Source organism: Artemia franciscana, chromosome 12, assembly GCF_032884065.1.
Source record: "Artemia franciscana chromosome 12, ASM3288406v1, whole genome shotgun sequence".
In the NCBI taxonomy this organism is placed as follows: Eukaryota; Metazoa; Arthropoda; class Branchiopoda; order Anostraca; family Artemiidae; genus Artemia; species Artemia franciscana.
This window is the reverse complement of record NC_088874.1, coordinates 36953524-36968556: the sequence shown is the minus strand read 5'-3', so window position 1 is coordinate 36968556 and position 15033 is coordinate 36953524. Positions and strand designations below refer to the sequence as shown.

At 32.9% G+C, this 15033-nt stretch overlaps 1 protein-coding gene across 1 annotated transcript in view; it reads left to right on the top strand.

Moving 5' to 3' along the window:
• The window catches only part of LOC136034070 (clathrin heavy chain 1-like), a 150949-nt gene that overhangs the window by 89795 nt on the left and 46121 nt on the right, over window positions 1–15033 (top strand). The window contains exons 15-18 of the mRNA XM_065715188.1: window positions 514–748; window positions 1735–2064; window positions 8822–9014; window positions 13505–13767. Of these exons, the coding sequence (XP_065571260.1) occupies window positions 514–748; window positions 1735–2064; window positions 8822–9014; window positions 13505–13767 (1021 nt within the window). The remainder of the gene's footprint in view (window positions 1–513; window positions 749–1734; window positions 2065–8821; window positions 9015–13504; window positions 13768–15033) is intronic.

The following is a 15033-nucleotide window of genomic DNA, read 5'->3' as shown; positions in this document are numbered from 1 at the left end:
TAAAGGAAAATATCCTTATCGTCGTTTGATGATCCATCTTTTGGTTCTATATGCATCTTTTGGTTCGTTATACAACAAGTTCAATTAAAATACACTTGATTTTAGCTAATTATCTAATTATTTGTATTTTTTTTTTGTTTATTCTTATATGGTGAATATGGTTTTTCTATTAATTTATTTTTTATTTATTTTATATTTATTTATTTATTTATGTTATTATATATCATATATTATATATATATATATATATATATATATATATATATATATATATATATATATATATATATATATATATATATTTATTTATATATACATATATAAAATATTTATAATATAAAAATATATATACAATATATATATAATACATAATAATAATATAATATAATATTTATTATATTTTATATACTTATTTTATATTTATTTTTTATTTATTTATTTATTTAAATTGGTGGTAATTATATGATGTTTCTATTTTTATTTACTTCTTTGCTTTTTCTTATATAAAAATAGAGAGAATCAATACTATGACAGTCATATTGTCGGCAAATATTGTGAGAAACGTGATCCACACTTGGCCTGCGTGGCATATGAGCGTGGCAAGTGCGACATGGAGCTGATCAATGTCTGTAATGAAAATTCCTTATTCAAGTCGGAAGCTCGATACTTGGTAAAGCGCCGCGACCCTGAACTGTGGGCTGAAGTTCTTCTGGAAAGCAACCCATATAGAAGACAGCTTATTGATCAGGTACTATATTTATTCCTAACGTAGTTAACAATGAACAGGACGAATATGTTATCTGGAACAGATTCTTATAGCTCTCAGTGGTACTAGGAATGTAGTCCTTCGTATTGATTTATTTTAATAGCTATCTTAGTACTCAAAAATAATAATAATTTATTTCTGACCCGCTAATAAAGTGGTAATAAAGTGGAGTAACAAAAACGAAAGAAAAAAGAACGGATACAAAAAAAAAAATTAAAGGTAAAAAAAAACAAAAAAACTTTCTTATGACGATTTAATTATACAAAACAAGAAATGCAAATCAGAACAATCGGACGAGTGGATGACCACCCGACTGCAAGCCTCTTCTTTTAACTTGGAGAATTGGGTCAAGTATTCTCAGTCAAATAGCTCATTTCTGATGAGCTTATGTTGAATTGTCAGAATTGATTTATTTTTCTTAATTCTCCTGCTGATTTAGCGCCAGTGCCGCAGGAGATGACACTATCCTTCTCGAGTACACCCAGTCTTGAGATGCTGCGGGTGCATGTTCGGGTCTTACTCTTGCCTTGCTTAGCAAATAATGTTGACTATCGGGCCGTCTTTGGTCATATACAATGCGACTGTTTTTTTTTTTTTGTTTTTTTTTTTTGATATTCGGAGGAGGTGACTATTCCATCTCAGTATACGTTTTGCCACTTCATGGGAGAACGGAATCTGCATTGTACAGGATACGAGAAGCTTCTTCTTTCCTCCACTCCTCCTTCTTTCTCCTTCTTTCCTCCTTCTTTCCTCCACTCAGTTACCAGCACAGTGTGAATTGAGTTTGATGAAATTAATGTTTAATTGAGCTTTGGATGGACCTATAAAATACTTTAGAAACAATGAATAGTTTTAAAGATTAAATGTCGCTAACTCGAGATCTTGACATTATATCGATAACTCAAGGCATTTATGACAGCCAATATAATGAAAAGTAGGGAATAATTTAGTAATAATTTTTTTTACAGGTTGTTCAGACAGCGTTGTCGGAAACTCAAGACCCTGACGACATATCTGTAACTGTGAAGGCATTTATGACGGCTGATTTACCAAATGAGCTGATTGAACTTCTAGAGAAAATTGTGCTTGATAATTCAGCATTTAGTGATCATCGTAATCTTCAAAATTTGTTGATTTTAACAGCAATCAAAGCAGATCGAACTCGCGTCATGGAATATATCAACCGTCTAGAGAACTATGATGCACCGGACATTGCCAATATTGCCATTCAGTCTCAGCTCTATGAAGAAGCGTTTGCTATTTTTAAGAAATTCGAAGTCAATACCTCGGCAATTCAGGTAGGACTTTTACGCTTAAATTTTGTCAATGTTTTCTAGTTTTTACCTTAATTTTTCGAGTTTGTATATTAATAATTTCGTAGATTCTCTAAAAGTTATCAGGTTTGTGAACGCTTGACAATGAGCGGCATGTCTAAATTTTAACACTTTACAGTAAGTGGTAAGACTAATTTTTACGCTAGACAATGAGTGGTAAGTATAAATTTAAACGCTTGACAATGAATTGTAAGCAAAATTTCCTTGCAGTTTGCATCGTAAATAAGCTCTGGATGCGTCCGAAATTATGAAACCAGTCTCTAAGACTTGTTAAAAGATCAAAGAGTTCTTGTATTTACTTGTGCTTGGATCAGGACACAAGCTATGTAGCTCTCCCTGGTGACAGGATCAGGCAGACTGTTGAATTCCATAAGTTAGGGTCTTAGGCTAATGGAGCGACAATCTCGAGCCATGAAGGGCCCCATCTGCGCAGATTTCAGATTTGGCAGTGTTGAGCCAAATTTATTGGCTGGTCCTCCATGTCGTTTCCTCCAATCGGGCGCTGGTTTGTAGCGTAGACTTTAATTTGTAAAAGTATCGGGCGATCTTCAGCAAACATAGCCGAACCAGGATAAGGGGTAATGTCGAATGATAGTTGTGATGTTGTACTTCTGGTCACTTCGTTGGCGGATGATCGTTGCGTTAGGGTTGCGTTGTGTCTTTAACGTTAGGGGTTCGGTCGCTTAGGCGTAACCCCAGGTTGTTCCTCAGGCATCTGTGTTCAAATGTTTTGAGGGCATGTGTCTCGGCGACTTTTAGGGGCCACTTTTCGCGGCCGTACAGTAAAACAAATTGGACTAGGGTATCAAAAATACGAACTGTTGTTTTACGGCGGATTTCCTATGGTACGCTTGTATGAAAACAGCTTCAGAATTCGTCAAAATAGTTTTCTGTAAATACTTAAAAAAAAACAAAAAAAAAACATCCGTCATCCATCAGATAACACTAATGTGCTACGATTTTTTTTTAGTCAAAATAGCGTCTTATCCTAGAGTGAGATATATTTTGCATTTTATGTAGTACTTTAACCAAAAGGAAAAATTAGTCAGCAGCACAGTAAGAGCTAAGTCTGAGAGAATGTGCAAAAAAATCCTTTTTTATTTCTTTTTTTTTCTTTTTTTTTGAAGTACCAAGGACATTGAAAATGAAATCTGTTTGAATTGGTCAAACGTAAAATTAACTACCATATATATCTTAAAACATTGGCCTGTATATCAAACCGCATACACTAACCATGAAAACCATTAACCTTAAAACATTGTTAAATTTCTGTTTAAGAACTAAGGACAGTGAAAAGAAAATCTCTGGTTGAAGTTGTTAAGTGTAAAATCACACTACCATATACATCAAACTATTAACCATATATATTAACCATTAATCATAGTTATACACCATTAAACCATTAACCTTAAAACTTAAGTGAATTTCTGTTTAAATCCCAAGGATTGTGAAAATGAAATCTGTTTATTTTAATCGGTTGAGTGTATAATTAATCTACTATATATATATCTCTCAAGCCATTAACAATATACATTAACTCACTAAACCATTAGTCATAACTATACACCATTAAACATTAAACCATTAACCTAAAAACTATGCTGAATATCAGTTTAAGTACCAAGGACAGTGAAAAGGAAATCTGTTTATCTCAATCGGTTAAGTATAAAATTATACTACCATTTATAGCTTAACCATATACATCAAACCATTAACCGTATACATTAACCCATTAACTATTAATCATCACTAAACACCATGACCTTAAAACTTTCTTGAGTTTCTGTTTAAGTACCTAGGACAGGGAAAATGAAATCTTTTTGTTTGAATTGGTAGTGTAGAATTGTAAAATTTTAAAATTAAAGTGTAAAATTCACTAACATCTATCCCTAAAAATTAGGAAAAACTATATTCAATTTTTATCAAAGAAGGCATCCATATGCAATACTCCAGTTTTTGATCTTAGCGGGCCCCAAATTGAAAAAAAGAAATGTTGGGAAAAAGAGAAGCAAAACATAAACTACGGTTTTCTGATAATAAGCCTATTTTTTGATACGGTTTTTTGACAATAAGCCTATTTTCTGATACGGTTTTCTGATAATAAGCCTATTTTCTGATACGGTTTTCTAATAATAAGCCTATTTTCTGATACGGTTTTCTGATAATAAGCCTAAGACGTGTTCAGTGGACGAAAAATGTTTGATTTTGACTCCCTTAGTACTTTAGCAATCGGTGGATAAAATCGTATAGAACTCAGACAGAGGTGGTTATAGGGAATGAGGGCAGAAAGGAAACTTGTCCTGGGTGCAGGAATTTGAAGGACCCAAAATTTCAAACAAAATGATCCAACGGTTATAATCATTTTTCAATTTTTGAGATTTTATTTTTAGTAAAGTAGAGGGTGCAGTTGGCAGTGAGTATAAGCAAATTGAGTTCACTTTTTCCCATATCTTTATCGCCATTCATTGAAAAAAAAATAAGTAGACAGGACTTATCAATTTAATTTTTTCGGTAATATTTTGTATCCAAATTCTGTTTATAAAGGAAAAGTTTGTTACAAAATGGAAGTTTTGTTAAAATTTGACCTGAAAACATTCAGGGGACGAGTACTAATCAAGATTTTGCTCCGGGCATAAGAGAGATTAGATCCGCCACTGCAATGAGACGAACTTATATTAGACTGATTATATTCATAATAATATATTTCATCATCCGGATAGACACAACTTTTTTAATTGAGAAGGAATGATAGACTCATTTAGATAGAACAAAATTACAGAATCATTTTTAACATTTCTGAAAAGTAATATCAGCTTTGTCTATTATAGAGATTATCTGTCTTGGTTTTACTTTGATTAACCATGGGTTTAAATTAGTTAGCCATGGCTTTACTCCAAAATGTCATGACTTTATTCTAATTAGCCATGGCTTTACTCTAATTAGCCATGGCTTTACTCTAATTAGTCATGACTTTACTCTAATTAGCCATGGCTTCACTCAAAATAGCCACGACTTTATTCTAACTAGACATGGCTTTACTCTAATTAGCCATGACTTTACTCAATTAGCCGTGGCTTTCAAGTTTATCATCCCTTCCTTTTTGTTGATTTTAATTCAAAAATCAACGGACTCGAATAATGAAGTTAAATAAAGCCACTCCTTTATTACCAAAAAAAGTAAATTGCATTGGATTAGTCCTTTTAATCTGTTTGAAAATAGCTCCTTATGTAACATTTGATTAAAAGTATTTTATTCGTTATGATTTCTTTCAAACCAAATCCGGAAATTAATCAGTATCAAGCTAAAAAGCTAAGACTGTGGAGAGTGTATACACCGTATCGTAACATTGCAGTCAACATTATCATGTTATGCAATGTTACGGAGTCAAGATAAACACGGCACTTTGTCCTTGATATGAACGTCATAGTTTCAGCAGAAATAGCTTCTTCTTCAACTGGTTATGTTTAATCACATATCTTGATATAATATATTGTATCTAATTATAATATCTATATATATATATAAACAAGTTGCCTGTCTGTCTGTCGAGTGACGTCATTATAAGGATTGAGCTGTATGTCGTCATGAAGTTAGTTGTCGTCATGTTTGTTATGACGATGCTTAGTATATGACGTCATTATAAGTATTTAAGAAAATCATTCAAAGACAAATTTTTAATTGTAAGAAGATCGTTGAAAGAGAAATTTTTAATTGTAAAATCACTGAAGAACCTACAATGGCAACAGCCGAGGAAGCTGCTCAAAGAGTCTATGCCAAAAGACTTGATAGAAAAAGGCTGATAGAGAAAGTAAGAAAAGAAAGCGCGCCGAGGAATTACAAAAACAGCATGAAAACAGGCTTGCGGCTGATAGAGAAAGTAAGAAAAGGAAGCGTGTCGAGGAATCACAAGAACAGCATGAGAACAGGCTTTCGGCTAAGAACGCAAAACCGCGCAGTTAGATGAAAATCATTAGATAAAAAAAAAAAAAAACTAAAGAGAAAAAACACTTAAAGAGAAATTACAGACTGGGATACCGGGACACAAATGACGACCGGGACACAGGGAATATAAATGACGACCAGGACAGGGACACAACTACAACGGGGACGCCGGGGGCACAGGGGGATATATAAATGACGACGGGGACACAGGGAGTGTTCGATTAGCAATCACCATCAACAAAGCTCAAGGGCAATCGTTAGAAAAATGTGATATAGATCTGAATACGGATTGTTTTCCCATGGACAATTATTATGTTGCATGTTCAAGAGTTGGTAAACCTGACAATCTATTTATATGGACAGACAATGTGACAGCAAAGAATTTTATATATTCGCAAGTTTTACGTAGTTAAAAATATATATATATACCTATCTACATTCACAGGTGGGACGCAGGGACACAACTACAATGGCGCGTAACTAATATGGCGCGTAACGACTTTCGCACGTGGGGGGGGCTTGGGGAAGGCGCGAAGCGCCACCCCAACAGCTAGTATTATATATATATAATATAAAATGAAAATATATAATATATTATAATTATGTAATATAAAATGTAATTTATCTAATTATATCTTATTATATCTAAGTAACAGTTAAATCTTTGGGAGTGAATTTCTAATTTCCAAGTTTGAAATAAAACACACCGGTAATTCGTAATTTCGGTAATTTCGGTAATTTTCCCGGTAATTCGTGGTAGTTCTGCAATAAGATACATCATTTTAAGGATGTCTTGTCCGGAAAGTATGATACAAGAATGCTGATATGTGAAAAACCTACTTTGCCTATGCTGTTTTCACTTAGAAATGACCAATTTCATATTTGCTGTCGTTCGCCTTCCCCTTAATTCACGACAAATATTTGAAAATGAATTTCGTCATCAAACGTTCTGGGTTTCTGCATAATAAAAAAAAAAAGATATTGAGTATGACATCATAATACTTTAATTTAATAAATTGCGTTGCTATGGAGTAAATAGGCCTACATTGAACTCAATCTTAAAAACATTATTTACAATAAAATTATCGGACTCAGTGAAAAATTAACAATATTATCCTCCTATTTTAGCTCCTATTTTAAATATATTATCTGATTTTTTTTTTCAAATCAATCTATTGATTTTGAGAATTTTGCTAGAGCTCATGCCATATGAGCTCTTGGCTCTTCTGACCTCGTCACGAGGACCATATCAGCTCTTAGCTCTTGTTAAGAGTCAAAAGAGATTGGAGGGCAACTAGCCGCCTCTCCCCCACATCCTTCCCCCCCCAACTGCATTGGAACTAGCCATTTTGTTCTAAATAGTCAAAAGAGCATATAACCAGACTTTTAGGGTTTTAACAAACCCCCAATGGCTGGGGACAAGAGTTGTAAGTTATGCACCATTACCATAAGGTTTTTATGGGTGATCATATAAGCTTAGAGATGGCCCATTTGATTGGAAATTGAAAGTTTCAGTTCTTTTTCAAGAGCCAAAAGGGGTGAAGAGAAACCCCTGACACCCCCTTTTACCCAAGCACATCTGATTGAAATTGTGAGATAGCCGTTTTGTTCAAAATTATCCAAGAAATGTTATTTTTTTTAAAATAAAGTCGAGAGCGAAGTTGTCAGTAAGTGTAAGCAAATTGAATCCGATTTTTTTTTTCACCTTCATCACTATTCCTAACGAGATGATTTTTTTATATACTAAAATAAGAAAAGTTATATTTAAATAAATGAAAAATGAATATAAATAAAAAAGTAACGAATAAAAATTTATTAAAATTTTTCCTGAAAATTTTTGGGAGGTAGGGGGTGGGGGCGCTGATCAAAATTTTACCCTGGGCAAGAGAGGCCAGAACTGAGTCCTAACTTTAGATGTTAAAATAGGCTATTTCTTTTTTTTATGTAAAAAAAAAATATTTTATACAAAAAAGAAACACCTCACAAGCATGTTATCACCCCGAGAAGTGAGCTTAAACTCTGAAAAGAAGGAAAAATCAATACTGACATGAGAAAGAATCAGCAGTGATATTTTTCCTTTTTGTTTTCATTTTTTTTTTTTGTATAAAATAAGTTGTGTGCCGTATGTTGTTTCCAGTTTGATCTGTATTTCTTCTTTCTTCCTTTTTTTCCTTTCTTCTTTTTTCTTATTCTATTTTCTTTTTAAAATAAGTTTGTGCCATGTGTTATATTCAACTCGACCTTTATTTCTCTTTCTTCTTTTGTTTTCCTTTTACTTTTTAAAATAAGATTTGTGTCATATGTATCATCCAATTTATCTGTATTTCTTCTTTTTTTTCGTTTTCATTCTTTCTTCTTTTGTTTTCTTTTTCTTTTTAAAAGAAGTTTTCTGCCATATTTTATATCCAATTTGATCTATACTTTTTCTCTCTCTTTTTCTTCGTTCTTCTCTTTTCTTGTTTTGTTTTTCTTCTTCTTGATCCAATAAATTTTGTGCCGCAAGCTATATCCAATTTGATAATAAAGCCTATTTTATTATTATTATTATTATTATTATCATTATCATTCTTGACTCACCAACGTTTTCTATTAGCTTGACCGTTTTTTTGGCAAACTTCATTCCAAGCTTAATTTTTCACATTCTACTTACATTTTTCTATTTTACTGTTTTTAATTTTTCTGTTTTATATCTTTCTTCTTTTTATTGTTCTAAGCCAATTTTGTAGTAGATCATCAATAATGCAATTTTTTTCTTGCCAATTACTGTTAACATTCGCAGGTTCTTATCGATCACACTCGTAACTTGGACCGGGCTTATGAATTTGCTGAACGATGCAACGAACCAGCTGTTTGGTCTCTGCTAGGCCGTGCTCAGCTGGCAGAAGGTCTAGTGAAGGAGGCAATCGACTCCTTTATCAAGGCAGATGATCCCACCGTATATATGGATGTGGTTCAAACTGCGCATTCCACGGGTATGAACGCTTTTTTCCCACTTTTATTTTCCCCTGCTTCTATCTTTGTTCGTTTTGAAGGCTAGCATTGTGTGTTTTGTATTGACGAAATAGTTGTGTCTATAAATTATTTTTTGTCAGGATAAATATTTTAAAAGTTTATAAGTTAGTCGTACGTAATAAATTGGTTTCAGATGGAGTTTTAATTTCGTTAGAATAAATTGGCTTAGTAAAAACAATTGCTTTTTAAATGCCCCAAATTGCTCCAAAAAACGTACAAGTATTTTGAAAGACCGAATTTTTCCTGTGCCGAATTTTGTTATTATTGGCTAAATTATTTAAAATTTCATTCTTATTAATCTATTTTTCCCTTATGATACGTCCTTTTTCTTTTTTTAAATAAGGCCAAGGATTTCTAAGCAAATTTTTAAAAAGAAACAACATATGTAAAAATAAATGAAAAAATGCAATCTTTGAAGCATTAACCATGTGAACGAACTCAGATTTCAAAGAGCTTTGATAGAAACGTTTAATGGTAAATTTGAATGGCGTATGAATTAGTCTGTTCAGTTGTTGTTTTTTTTTAATTTGACTTCTAGGAATTTGACTTTAACTGTCTCAAAATCCCTAAAAATGGCTTTTCAACGGCTTACTTCTTTGAATCTTGGTAAAATATATTTCTTTTTCTTAACTTCTTAGTCGTAATCTTATATTTTATTTAACTCTAATTTAGTTTTGGGATTATAATATTTAGAATTTAAATAATAAGGGAGATAGGGCAGATAATTTAGTAGACTTTTGAAAGATAAGATCAGTTTTGTGCAGTACCTCTGAAGAGTCTAACCCTTGTTTCTGTGGTAGCTTGATTTACTGTGGTAACAGGTCCACCGAAACTCCCCCCTTAGGCCCCTCTTGTCAGAATTGGAATGAATTGGAATGGCCTAGAAAATAGTTTGTTTAGTTGTTACTTTGAACTGGAGAAACTACTAGCAATTAGTCTTAAGCTGACATACTGTGCTTGGAATTTACACAGTACTTTGTGTGAATAATTTAGTAGGCATCAGAAATGTTTGTGTTTAATAATAATAATAAAAAAAATATAATTCTTCGAAAATTTGGAACAGGGGCGTGTTAAAAAATAAAATAAGGGACATATCATACAGGATGTGTTGTAGTTTTCAGAATTTGAGCTTTTGTCCTGTAATATCTTTGCTTCCCTTGGCATTATTCTAGGGATAGTTAGGGGTACTGTTAGCTATGGCAATACTTTAAGTGCCACCTTGACCACATAAACTCAGTCCATCGGTATGGAAGGTTTCGATTCCCTTATAAATTTTTTGCATTTTCGCTCGTTTCTGATGCCGACTTTTTTTGCTTTTAATTACATATTCGTTATGTAAACAATTTAATGAGCGTTAAAAAAAAGTAATGATAATGATGTAATAATGACAAGGTTAAAAACAGAAAATCTTGTCTCATAATGACAAGGCTAAAAAACAGAAAATCTAAAACCATACAGAACGCACAGTATGATTTTAAACATAAATATTAGAACTATATTGAACAGCTATTTTTTTCAGCTAACTTCAATGGCTCTCTATCTGCTAGCTTACCAAAAATTTAATCTCTTAAATACAAATAATTTGTTTAAATAAATAAATTATGAAGAACGGAAAAAAAAGAAAATAAGGGGGAAAAGGCCCAGTTGGGTTTTTTGTGTCTTTTGGATAAAGAATTCCCCCTCCTTAGAGGAGGGAAAAATCCTTCCCTCCCTCCCCCCCTCTGAGTGTTCATGCTTTTTTTTTTAGCTATCTCTGCTTTTGAACAGTTTTCTTCTGCTGTGACTTTCTTCTGCAGACCTGCTTTCACGAATATGGTCTTACGTTGCACCTTTCGATTTTCAATTTTATACACTAGGGTGGCACTCTAGTATTTTTTTGATTGTTAAGTATTGTCTGACTTAACATGACTTAGTGTCTGACTTAACATGACTTAATGTCTGACTTGACATGACTTAGTGTCTGACTTAATGTCTGACCTCACATGACTTAATGTATGACAACATGACTCAATGTTTGAATTAACATGACTTAATGTCTGACTTAATATGACTTAATGTCTGACTTAACATGAGTTAATTTATGACTTCACATGACTTAATGTCTTACTTAACATGATGAATCTCTTTGGTCCTGCTTAATAAGTACCTGTCAAAAGTCCATCAAATTTAATATTGAAGCAGTTTGGCGAAACGTAAGAAGAGGGCTTAGATTTCAACCCTCCCCACATCTCCTGAAATAGATAACTTTGTATTCGCCTTTTGAAAATTGTCTTCGAACTTGTTTGGCTAAGTCTGGCAGCTTTTACATTTTTTAAACAACGACCTTTTTCGTTTTTTATTGGTATTTTTGTTCTGTTTCTTGGAGGTGTAAAAAAAAAAAAAAAAATTCTGGTTCCAATACTCATTATTAGCCAAATAAGGTGATTTTCTCGGGTAATGTGGTTACAGCATACCCTTTAGCATACAGTAGCCAAGCTTGTGAACCGGTCACTGAATCAAATTTTGTTAAAATAAGATCATTTGCATGATTACAGGCCCTGGGGATTGCGCTACATGAAACTTTCCAGCTCTATCCTCTGGATGTCCTGATAATAGAGCCCTCCCTTCCATGGCTCCCGAAGGTCGTACTCAATACTGATACAAGAAAGGTGCAATTAGGAAACTAGCTCTTGCAATTGATAAACCTTGTTTCACATCCAACAACCTCTTTTGGTATATGCCAAAGAGTATGGGTGAATTATAAGAATGGGAAATGGCGCTGGTTTTCACAAAAAAGAAATTATACGTTTGACCACACTTAGGCATTTTTTTTTTTTTTTTTTTTTTTTTTTTTTTTTTTTTTTTTTTTTTTTTTTTTTTTTTTTTTTTTTTTTTTTTTGTCACGAAATAAGATCAAATACTTGTTGCTAACCTAATTTGATCGATTACGCTAATTAAATTAATTAATGTTATTATCGCTTTTTTTGCACTAGCGCCAGTTTCCACTCTCATATGTTGCCCAAACTCTTTGGTATGTGCTTTAATGAGAAGTTTTTTGGAACCATAGTTATGAAACGTGATGGTTGTCAACCAAAGTTTTCTGAAGTTATTGTTCCTTTAGGTGTAAATTATTTTGATGTTTCAAAACAAGAAGTATTTTTCAATAACAAATTAAATTCTTGAACGAAGATTCAGAATTATCAGTGAAAAGGTGAATTGTATAAACTGGGCTGTTGAATTATGAATTCCAATCCACGAATCCCTTAAAATCTATATTCCGTGACAACAATTTAAATTCACATTATCTCCGTAATATCTCAAGAAATCCACATTCTATGACCACAATTTTGTAGGAAATCTACATTATCTCCGCAATATCTCAGGAAATCCACATTCCACGACCACAATTGTGTAGGAAATCTACATTTTCTCCGCAATATCTCAGGAAATCTACATTCTATGAATATAATTCTATAGGAAGCTCATATTATCTCATTAATATATCAGGAAATCCACATTCCATGACCACAATTCTGTTTTCAGCAAGATTATCTAATTCACACTTTCGAGTATTATCAATCCTACAATCTCAATAACCAGGGAAGTAACATTTCTTGTGTAACATTTCATCGTAGGATCACCATTTTTTTTTGTCCGAATGACGACTTTACAATCTGTTTTGTAAGTGGAAAAGGTCGAAGATCAGACCGAAAGTTGTATATTCTATTTTGCTTCTTACTCTTGCTGCTTACTTACAATCTCAATAACCAGGGAAGTAACATTTATTATGAGTTAGATTATCAGTGGATCACCATATTTTGTTTTCCAGATTGTGAATTTACATAATTTTTTTTGTATTCAATGTTCTTGAATTTCAAGCACTTTGCGAAAATATTAGATATAAATTTTTGCCAAGGGGCCTAAGAGGTTTGCGCCAATTTGTATGAAAAAAGGTTATTAACAAAACAACATCGATTTACAGATGTTTAATTCAATCAAACAGTTCGTGGCAACAAACTGTTGTAAGGAGCGAGCCGGTGCAATAGTAACTGAAACTCTAAAACACAGAATTTTGATACTAATATATACATCAATTGATGCAGATTTAAACATGTAAGTTTTATCAAATTTAGTCTTACCCATCAAAACTTACGAACCTGAAAAAATTTCCCTTATTTTCGAAAAAAGGGAGAAAAATCCCCGAAAAGTCATAGAATCTTAATGAAAATCACACCGTCAGATTCAGCGCATCAAAAAACCCTATTTTTGGAAGTTTCAAGCTCCTATCTGCAAAAGACACTTACAATCTCAATCTCATTAACCAAGGAAGCAACATTTCAGATGAGTTAGATCATCGGTGGATTTTTTTTTTCTTTTTTTTGTCTAGATGGGGAATTTACAGTCTTTTTTGTAAGTGGAAAAGGTCAAAGATCCGAGAGAAAGTTTAAAAATTTTGCTTATGAAATTGTAGGGCATTGGGAGGATTTGGTACGTTATCTGCAGATGGCTCGTAAGAAGTCTCGCGAAAGCTACATCGAATCAGAGTTGATATACGCCTACGCCAAAACAGGACGATTTGCCGATTTGGAGGAATTTATTGCTGGACCGAATCATGCTGATGTGCAGAGGATCGGTGATCGATGCTTCGATGAGAAAATGTATGAGCCCGCCAAGCTCTTGTATAACAATGTTTCCAACTTTGCTCGTTTGGCAATTACTTTGGTTCATTTGAAGGTAAGTCCCGTGCACTAAGGTAATTTAGAAAATGTATGAGCCTGTCAAGCTGTTGTATAACAATGATTCCAACTTTGCTTGTTAGGCAATTACTTTGGTTCATTTGAAGATAAGTCCCGTGCACTAAGGTAATTTAGAAAACGTTTGAGCCCGCCAAGCTGTTGTATAACAATGAATCCAACTTTGCTCGTTTGGCTATTACTTTGGTTCATTTGAAGGTAAGTCCTGTGCACTACGGTAATTTAGAAAACACCTGCTGAGCTTTTTTTTAACCTTTCAATCAATCAATCAATTTATTTGAAAAAAAGGGAGAAAAACATAATCAGTTACTTAGCTTCGATTCAAAAGCGTAGCTTCTGTGAACCAAAATACAAAACAAAGAAGAAAAAAAAATGAAAAGCGAACAAGCAGACAGAACAAGTAAATACCAAAAAGGTGAAAATAAAGACGGTAATGTCAAAAGCGCAAGTGAACAAACAACTAATAAATCTTAGAGACACTAAATCAGAATAAACTTGAGAATTAATAAGGAAGGGAAATTTCAATGTGTTGTAAGGTTTTATATTTTAAGGGACGAGATGCTCTCGTGAAACTTTATTAAATTTAATTCAATTCAATTTTTATTTCAACTTTGATGTATGTTTTTCTTCTATTTCTGTTTTTCCTTCACTAACGGTTATCAAACAGTTCGTGGTAACGTGTAGTAAAGAGCGATCCGGCTCAATAGTAAACGAAACTTTAAAAAATGGGATTTTGATACTAATAGATACATCAAAAGAATAGGATTTTTATGGTGATTTAAAATATATAAGTTTCATCAAATTCAGGCTTACTTATCAAAAGTTACGAGCCTGAGAAAATTTGCCTTATTTTGGAAAATAGGGGAAAACATCCCCTAAAAGTCATTTCACTGTTTTAAATTTAAATTTGAGAGAAAGAGTCAAACTTTAGCGCAAAGAGCGGGGCGTTGAGGAGGGAACAGCCCCTTTCATATACGGAGTAATTTCAGTTCGTTTTAGGTTTTAATGTCGCCCCTTACTTTCAGTTAAAAAAAAACTTGTTTTTTTCTTATTTAATCCAAACAAGAGACGTTTTTGTGTTTTACTGTTCTAAAAGTTTCCTCCAATAAACAATAATAAAACATTCTGAATGGCTTTATTCATTGGTTTCCATTTATAGAGGCGTATTTACATCGTGGGAAGTTGGGGGAGCTTAGTCAAGATTGGAATAACAAAGTTTGGTTTTTAATAATTTTTAATTACTTGG